Here is a 10,117-nt window from a genome sequence, read left to right on the forward strand (position 1 = left end):
GAAAGACTTGTCCATTTGGTAAAATCTTTGTCAGTTACCCGAAACGTTGATAATTCATCTTCATTAGCATCGGTTCGTTACTGTTTTAATATGAAAAGTCGATGACGGCAGTGAATTAAATGACTGCACCTGCAATTTCATATGCACCATGCACAAATTGTAGTTCAAATAAAATCAAACTTGACCGATCAAAACTTTCTTCAGTGTAATGCCAATATGGTTAGAACTACATGTCCATGTATATCTGTTCAACTGTCCAACGTTTTGGTCACTATTGTACCCGTATCTGACGAAGGATAAACCAGAATATCGCTAATGTGCTATCAAATAGAATAGATTAGTGAATCGTCTACAACGGCGTAAGAAAACCGAAAACATGCACGTTCTCGCATTTTCCTGTATTTACTATCTACTAGATTACCATTCATACATGTACATGCACGGAAAGGAAATGTTAGATAATGGAGTTTTATGTAACAATTCTGTTCATTTCATTGAAAAATACTCATAATGTTTCCATGTAAGAGAGAAAGTAGAAAGATATTGCACCATCCAACTCCCATTTCATTTCTCTGAACAACATTCTTCATATGATTAATATAAAATTGACCAATGACAAAATTTTATTAAAATAGTGATTACTTTTCTATGACAGCCGGTCTGTGACTATACCTTTTGTCATTCTCTGTCTGTAATAAGCCATGTAAGACAAACATGATGTCGTTTTGTTTCATGCGCTAAATGTCAATTCTGTCTAATCACATAACAAGCATTATGACGACTGATGGCACTCGGTTTTGGAGAGCAGTGGGTGTCGGTATTTCGGGTATACGGAGTCCGAGCTCAACCTCCTGAGCTGGAAAAAATAATTGCCGATACCATATTAGCTCACTTGGCATGTTGCCATCACTTTGAGTTCGCCGTCGTCGTCGTCGTTCATTTGGAAATTTGCTTTTCTCGACATTCCCTTACCCGGAATCCTGGATCCGACTCTGATCGTTGAGATATTAAAACTCAAATCAAACGACGGAAGCTACATTGTAGTGCGTGTGCGCGTGTGTGTGTGGGTGAGTGAGAGAGAGATAGGGAGAGAGAGATCGAAACACTTTAAAAATTAAAGAATACATTTTTAATGAATACATTAAATTAAAATTGCTAAATGAGAGCCTTTGTCGACTATCCATCGCAGAGGGTAAACTGATGTGGATAACGTCATGCAGATGTATATAACATCCCAATATGGCGGACACTTCATGATCCATGACAGTATACTCACTCAATCTCATTCAGGTCTTACAAATTTGGATGAGTCCTCTGTTACGAAGATTTAATTTCCAATGAACCTTTGTGTTGCTAAGTGTTGTCTTTATGTGTTGATTTATTTTTAAAAGCATTAAATCCATAATAAACCTTATTTAACGAAAATTATCTAACTTCAATCTTACGAAAATACAAGAAAAACAAGTTCCCTAAAAAATATTAAGTACCATTCCACCTAAGAATCATGCAAAGGGTGCTATAGTGATAGTTTGATATTTGGTTTGTTTTTTATTTTATATGTTTCAATATGATCTAAAAATAAAATAAAAAACAATAAAACTCATGTTATGAATATCGTTGCCATGGAAACCATGTCAACATATCAAAGCTCAATTTTCCAGTAAAAATTGTGAAAATCTACAATATTGAGACAATGCTTTTGTAAAATAGGTTGCAGGATCCATAAAAAAACTTCCGTTGAACCATAATATTAATGGCCTTCCTAATACAAAAAAGCTTCAAATAAGAATTATTACCAATTCGTGAGACCGTAACCATGGCAACCAAATAAGTCATTTTTTTCATGTTCTAAAAAACTGAAAATCTCACAAGTTTAAATTCTGATATCATCCAGGGTCATGATGATATATGATTTCTGTTTACTTTTTATTGTTAAAGTACCTTTTATCTATAATATATAAAAAAAAATAAACGTTTGTAGCCTTCAACAGATTTTTCACAAAATCAACTTTTTTTCATATTTTCACTCTTGACATTTTTTTTAATTTAAAATGTTTCGGGTTATTTTTCAAATAAGCTTCTATTTTATCACTTGTTGTATGCATTAAAACACAAATATTTTGCACCTATATGATGAAACAAAGGTAATTCAAGTCACCTATTTGTTTCCCATGAGTTCTGATATTTGTGTCACGAGAAAAAAAAGGGGGGGGGTAAATTTGATGATTTGGGTTTTTTTACGGTTTTGACTGTCCTAAGGCTTACGGATCTCGCACGACCGCCCTTTACGGGGATTCTGTAGTAATGCCAGTTAGCCCAGCCTTTGGGATACCTGACTGCAGAACTCACAGTATGTCCTACTAGCGGCTGGGCTGCTGTGTTGACGCTCTGGCCTACTCCCAGACCCCACGTGGGTCCGAGAGCGTTTTTCCACTCTGTTTGGGAGTACATCAACTTGTAGAGTGGGGTAAATTTGGCTTACCATTCACATTTTAGACGTATCTTTTCATCAACTTCGATGAACTTTTGCAAATGAAAGATTTAATTCACACAGGACAGCTCCTATCAGCATTTATTTCAGTAGGGTAATGTTTAGGTCAATCTCGGTTTGCTACTATATATCTAGGTGGATTTCTTCAATACTTGGTGACAACAGAAAGTAATTACATACTTACTATTCGTAGTAGCAACTATGAATGAACAAAGTAGTTCCAAAACAGTCACATGGGCAGTGGGTGTGGCTTAAAGTGATAATATGACATTGGCATATTGAAGTCTTATGAATAAACAGTCAATATGTTTTACTTGCGGAAATAGAGAGATTGCAGTATAAAGATTTTTTTTATCACTACATGGCAAGTTGTGCATTTTTTGAATTCTAAGTTTAAAAAAAGTAATCATTTTTCCTTGATGTATACTTGTTGCTTTGCTGTTGCAAACTCTCTTGAATTGTACATGTACTCTTGTTTTTAATTTATTGAAGGAAGTTACAAAGCTCTAATATCCTTACTTACAAATATAAAAAAAAGTCAAAGTACGAAAAAAATAACCAATAATTTTAGTAATAATGGTTTTAAATACCTTATCAAATGACATATCAAAATGTTTATCCCTTTTTACCCCATCTAAAAAAAACAAATTGAAAAAAGGTTATACTGACTGGCAGCAGGCCAAGTTTACGAGCATATTCCATCCACGCCAGTGACTTACAACCTTACAACTTTTCACGGTGCGCCAGAGGGTTGTATTCTGCAAGTCATGTTTTGCTAATCAAATTAGCATTATTTCATGAAGTCACTAAAATCTGAAGAAAGAAAGGAAAGCTGACTTATTTCCCCCAAACTTATATCATTTGTAAATGATATGAAGTCCAAATCACATTAAATTATACAAGTATTTACAAAACACATGAAACATGATGAAATGAATATTTTAAGCAATTCATAGACAATGAATTGCTCCTACATAACAAAATAACATTCATTCAATAAACTGGTCCACTAATAGTTACGTAATCAGGAACTTCTTACAATAATCCTTTTTATCAACTTAATGTTTTTTTTAATATAAATAGTAATTCTAATGTGACATGCTTCAAGCGTCCCTAGACATAACCCTTGGTAGAACTTTGATAATAAACTTCATAGACAGTCTTATTTCTGATGTCATAAAAAAAAAGTTTTACCCAATTTGATTGACGTCACAACAGGATTTTGCTCCATAACTGTTGCCAGTTCATGCAACATATAGGCTGCATCTTTTATAAAATATGAAGAAACAACTAAGTCCTATTAAAATAAAAATATCAAGTAAACTCCAATTTATCTTTGTTTGAACACAGGTTGGCCATTTATGTTGATATTTAACACTGCACTATTGCTTTGTGTAAAGTGATATGACATGAACTGCCAGCCCTTGGTAAAACAATGATAAAATGGAGTTTACTCGATTTATTTATTTAAACTAGTACATGTAAGCAAAGGGCCATATTGATTTCTAATACCATCAAAATATCAATATTGTCAAGTGTTGCAGCTTGAATGTGAAGGAGAATTCTTATTATAGTATCAAGTCATTTTCAGGAATGCAAAAAGCACAAATTAGTCCTATATGTTTTAACACGCCAGTATAGAAATACATCAATTTGATGTATATACTGGTGTGAACAAAAAAATACATTTTCATTTTTTTTTACAATGCAAGATCAAGTTCTTCCAATACCTCAGCTTTATTGATAAGTGCACACAATTACATGCCAGTTAAGACCTTTCTGTGCAAACAATTCACTCGGTTTCTCTCTATACATTAAAGGTAAAAACTTTATGCCCCAATCCATTATCATTTCAACTTCTCCCTCTTTTATATGTTCCAAAAAGTTTAATCTGCACGAATCTTGTGCAACTGCTCCTACAATATGACTTTTTCAGTCACTGATGTTCTTAGTTGCTGTGCTTATATCATGAATAAGCTCTACCTTTTTCTCTCCTGATAAATCTGTAAAAAAAATTAATTTGTTATGACAAACAGAACTCCTCCATTGTAAAGGATAGTTATCTGATACATGTATTAAAAGCCTACTGAAAGACATGTTTTAAGCTAAGTAGATATTATTTCAGATTACATATAATACTTGCTAATCATTGATTTTGTTTTTGTTTCAAGTGCCCATGCTTGTTAAGTTTAAATTTTGACACTGATAATCGTTTTGCTTGTTTGTATTATGACTTTCAGAATTTGTCAGAAAGGTTATATGCCTTTGGTTGTGATTGTCAAAACAAGAAAGGAATTGTAAAACTGACCTCTGAAAAAGTGCAACGGACTTGAATAAAACACAGTGAATATTTACCATCATTTACAGTAACCAGGGATTGCAACTTGGTTACAGTTCATCAAAATCATCACATCTTTGACAAAGAACATCATGCATGCTCATGGGTACAGCTTTGACTTAAGTTTGAGTTGGTTCCATCACTCAAAGCATAATTTAGACAGTGGTCTGCACAGGAGTTTTCTTTCTGAATATGAAGCTTGTACTCAGATTTGATGTAAAGCTTACTGGACTGCAACTTTTCCTATATATGCAGTGGAAAATTCACTGGATACATGTGCATTTGTCATTATACGTGTTTCTTTCGACATTATAGCCAGCACTCCATAGTATTGTAGAACTGCCTAATTTTGGTCTTGTAATCTGATGCTTTGTAACATTTATCACTTTAAAAAATTGTCAAGCATCTGTAAATCTATATATCTAGAAATAGCTCAAGCCAAGGCCATCAGGATGCAGTAAAAATTTTCTGGAAAAAAAATTACCCACAGCATATAGGGTTACCATAGAAACCATGCAAAAATATGCGAAAATTTGCAAAAAAGTTCATAAAATCAGGTTTAAAAATATCAAATTTCCCGCAAAATATCTGAAATTTTTATTTCAATCCCTGAAACTGTCCAAACTTTTCCCTTCAAAAACCCCTTCCTCATATGGGCATCGCCGGTTAGATTTTGAGCTATTTCACTTTGTAATCCACTTATTAAATTTAGCATGGTAAAAAATTGACTTACTTTCACTTTCACAATGAAGTCAAATTGTCATTGAAAAAAAGCCCCTTCAACATTGAAAATATATAAAACATTGCAAAATACTTTTAAAAGTCCCCTCTTTTCAGAAAATGTTTTATCAACAATAGATTCTTCATTTTTAATCACTATAGCAACCACCGGTTTCCATTTATGTCATTTTTCATCCTAGCCAAAAGTGCGAAACTAAACTAAATTGTGGAGTGCTGGCTATACGCAGTATATAATTTGTTATGATGATGATTATTTATTCTCGTTACTTTCCGTTAATGTATGACTGTAACCGAGCCCGCGGACTATTTTGTTGGAACTTTTTTCACTGGCGCCCAAAATGTCGTCTAAAACTGAAGGCCTGTCTGGAAGAAATTGTTCTAGGAACCCTTCTGCAGAATTTCGTCGACGAAAAGATTGATGATGAAACATTCTCTTTTCTTTCTGATTTTGATCTCTCAAGGATTGGCATCTCAACGTTTGGGGACAGAGTAAGGCTCAGGAAGAAAATGCAGCGACATGTCGCTACTACAGATGTTTGGAGGTGACTTGTATTTTAAATAGCAGAAGGGGTCGTTTCTGCAGATTAACTTTGGTTGAATAGTCAAATCCATACATAGTAAATTTATGTTTAGCAGGTTGGGGGCAATAGTTTGTACGGCATTCGATTGCATGGCCTTCATTTATTTAAAAAAAAGCGTCCATTAAAAATGTAGACAATAGTTTGGTATGAGGCTTCAGTATGATGAGTTGTACTGTGTATCTTTATTTCATAATGGTCGCGCATCAACTTCCTGTTCAACGGACATTTAACTTAGAATAAAATGGACAACACATATATTTTAATCAAGCATAACTTTAAAACCATTCATCAGAATGATTTGAAATTTGGTATGAGGCTTCAGTATGATGAGTTGTATTGTGCTTCTAAAATTTCATAAAATTCCTATTTTATAAACTCTAGAATTATTTTTATATTTGATGCTTTGTGTATATAGAAAACCATCAACAAAAGACAGTTGCGGCGTTCCATACACTCCGATTTTGACATCGACGTGAACGAAGTTATTGATACATTTGATAATGCAAAACAACGAAAAATGTTGCTTTTATAAATTGAGTGAATTACTGAAATGTTGAGTGACCAAGTACTCTTGCAAATATCTGATGAAAGTCATATGATCATTGTTAGACTGACTCTTCTTTCATTTACAAACTTTACCTTTACGTAGGATCAAAATGAGAATAAAATGAGTATTTTTTGTGATTGACTGTAGTAAGAATGAATGACAAACTTAAGATGAATTACTGGTAGTTGATGTTTTTTATAAAAAAAAAAAATAATATCTGGACTTAAAGTCTCCCAAACTGATCCATTAGGACCTATCTAATTAATTTATTACAAATTGTAACTTACTCAAATAAGAAAACAATTATTTACATTTTGATATGTTTTTGATCAAAAGTCAAGCTAAAATTAAAATTAAATCGAATCATTGCATCCAACTTTTTATACCAAACATGATATTTTCACCTTTAAAAATGGGTGTAGTAAATCCTAAATCCGCGGAGCTTCCGGAGGGGGGGCAAAGCTGGACCCCTACCAGGACACTACTCTGGACCCGTGGGGGCCTTAAACGGCCCAAACCCCCTGCCGTAAACTTAACGTTCCTTCGCTAGGTTCTGCGTGCACAGCACGCAGAACCTAACTAAGCCATTGACTCTTTTCGTGAAAAATAAGGGCATTCGTTACATGATATGTCAATAAATTGGTTTTTTTTTACGTTTTTATGGCGTTCAAAAGAAAGTTTGGAAATAACGACACATATTTAATCCCGGCAATATAACAATTGAAAACAGTATTTAAAATCTTTTAACGGGTAACTAATAACCATTCACAATCTTAATGTTTACTATTGAATTGAACAAATATGACTTCACATAATTCTACGGAAAAGACAGATAGTTTGAATTGAAGCAGTAAGTGCTAGTATTTCACATCAAACACTAATATTGAATCACCATCAGTGTTGTAAATGAAGAGTTTTTGATAGTCACTACTGAACGTCAGAGCTCCAGGATTGTGGATTCCATCCCTCTGTGTCAAGATGACCTCACTGCTTTTACCATCTAAGGACATACGGTGAATGTTGTTAGAATTTCTCCCTGCGACGTAGATTTTTCCTGCTGAATCTGATGTTATACCTTCTGGTATATTAAGTTCTGGTGACCCATAAGTAAAAATGTGAGCACCATTCACGTCAACACAATACACCGCAGAATTCATATAGTCTGACAAGTAAAGTCTTTGATCTGAGTAATGCATATAATAAATAATGCTGGCTCCCTGAACAGTAAAGGTTCTCTCGTGTACAAACTTGTTGTCTAGGATATGAACTTCTCCTTTACCGCCAACATAGAGTTTATCATTTATCCAAGTTATGCCATAGCTTTTAGATCTAGGAACATTGATTGTCCTCTCAATTTGGGAATTTTGAATTATATGTACCAGTCCTTTCTGGTTTGTGATTGCTAACAATTGCGTGTTGAAATGGCGTGAAATTCCCCATACGTCAGTTTCAAACTTCATAATGGGCAAGCATTTACCTTTAGGAATAAATGTATATATTGCTTTATTTCCACACAACACAGCATGATCGTTGTTCGGTATAATGCCAGTAATTCCAGGAATCCCCTTTAAAGTATCGATTTTTGTGAATGAATTCGGTTGACTTTTTGTGACCGTTGTTTGGCTTCTTGTGAATGACGTCACTCGCCTAATTCTGTTGGGAATCATTGGTGCCTGTGTTTTCTGATTAGGGTGGAATGATTTATTGGTTTCTGTATCCAATACTTCAATAACTCCGAGGTCTTCACCTTTCAATACATCTAGCTGTGTGCAGTTTAGAGTCATTTCCCTTAAGCTGGATACGAAATCTTGAAAACTTTTATTTGTATCGAGGATTATTCCACTCATGCTCTTAAGGAAGGCGAACAAATGATTGTCAGATCCATGTTTAACTATGAATTCAATCTGCTGGCTATACTCTGCTACAATTGATCTGATGTCATCTGCTCGCTTTTTCTCAGAATGTAGTTGTGTTACAACATGTTCGTGTACATTATTCAATCTTGTTATTGTTGAGTTTTCCATGTGATCTAACCTTTGTATCAACATTGTTTTCTGATCGGCAACAGATTGTTCAATAAGGTTTGCCTTATCGTCGATTTTTTTTTAAAGTTTTCTTCTCTATTTTTCGCAACAGCCTCGGCTGCACTCCTAAGCTTTGATAAACTGTCTGTTGTTTCGGAAAGTAAAGGTGACGATTTTACATTTGATGATGCCTCCTGTAATGGCATGACCTTGTCACAGTGACGATGGTCGGTCGAGACACACCCCTGACAACACAGACTATCATGAGAGACGCAGAAGAAATCGAGTAGATAGTCATAGTGAATGCACACTTTTGTAGAAAAAAATGATTTGTCCACGTATGGTATAACATATTGAAGGTCGACAATATGGTGGTTAATTAAAGCACGGAATCCCCTGTGTAAGGTAATACATTCACGACAAAGATTTTCTTCACATTCGATACAATATGAGAAAGCCTCAGAACTTCTTTGAAGTCGACCACATGGAGCACAAAACAGCGAATCCATACTACAAGAAGAAAACACATGACAAAGTTAACTTGCTAAGAATATAATCATATTTCTTGGAAATAAACTACAAGTTAGTATTTACAGTTAAAGAAGCACATAGTCATTTATTCAAATGCTTTTCTTCCTACAACAACAACAACAATCTTTATTCTTATAAACCACATATTTGGTACAGAGACACATAACATATATATATCCCTAAGAGATAGTGAAACATGCTTGTGTAAAATGATGTGGAATAGCCAAAGGACAGAAATGTAACTATTTGTGCTGCTAAGTCAGAAAATTTAATTTGTTGTATTTGATTACAATATTGTTTGAAGACCGCGTTATTGCTTACCTTTAACGTCTATTAATAGAAAAAAATTTACTGCATAGCTGATCCATTCACCGGATAAGACGAACGTTGTTAAGCTACGCTTTGGACAATTGCATGGGAGATAATCCGACGTGACGCTGTCGTGATCAAAGCGTCAGCCGACGTGAAACAAATGACCCCTTTGGGTGTAATATATATAACGATGGCTTACAGTTGTTTTTATCTTAAAATTTACTGTTAAAATAAGGTGCTTTGCTACCGATATTTTATTTTGAGCTATTTATGGATCCAAGAGGATGGGGGTCGTCCTTTATGTTTATAATTTTGGTAACTAATTAGAAAGCACTTGAACTTTTTAGAGAACACCCCTTTTGGCCAACATCCCATAACTTGGACAATTATAAATCAGTTTTGATTTTTTCAGCTTTATACCTTTTGACTTGAAATAACATCTAAAGTCGGCATCTAAAAATTGCATTGATATATGTTACGTCACAAAGATAGCTTAAAAAGAAAACGAGATATGCATTTCTGCACAACACTACCAGGAAATGACTTCACTGC

At 34.2% G+C, this 10,117-nt stretch overlaps 1 protein-coding gene and 1 pseudogene across 2 annotated transcripts; both read right to left on the bottom strand.

Annotated features, from left to right (window-relative positions):
• Positions 1-3,892: 3,892 nt before the first annotated feature.
• On the bottom strand, positions 3,893-6,040 carry LOC148620933 (uncharacterized). The gene is made up of 3 exons (XM_088573880.1): positions 5,999-6,040; positions 4,930-5,072; positions 3,893-4,418 (listed from the first exon to the last, which is right to left on the bottom strand). The coding sequence occupies exons 1-3, from the start codon at positions 6,038-6,040 to the stop codon at positions 4,229-4,231; spliced, it is 375 nt and encodes a 124-aa protein (XP_088430006.1). The 3' UTR covers positions 3,893-4,228.
• A 1,317-nt stretch (positions 6,041-7,357) lies between these two features.
• On the bottom strand, positions 7,358-10,044 carry LOC148620934 (uncharacterized; annotated as a pseudogene). The gene is made up of 2 exons (XR_015921035.1): positions 9,986-10,044; positions 7,358-9,232 (listed from the first exon to the last, which is right to left on the bottom strand). The product of XR_015921035.1 is annotated as an uncharacterized LOC148620934 (transcript).
• Positions 10,045-10,117: the final 73 nt, after the last annotated feature.

The sequence above is a fragment of the Perna viridis genome, chromosome 3 (assembly GCF_037379345.1).
Source record: "Perna viridis isolate PV_CMFRI_1.1 ecotype Kerala chromosome 3, ASM3737934v1, whole genome shotgun sequence".
Classification (NCBI taxonomy): Eukaryota; Metazoa; Mollusca; class Bivalvia; order Mytilida; family Mytilidae; genus Perna; species Perna viridis.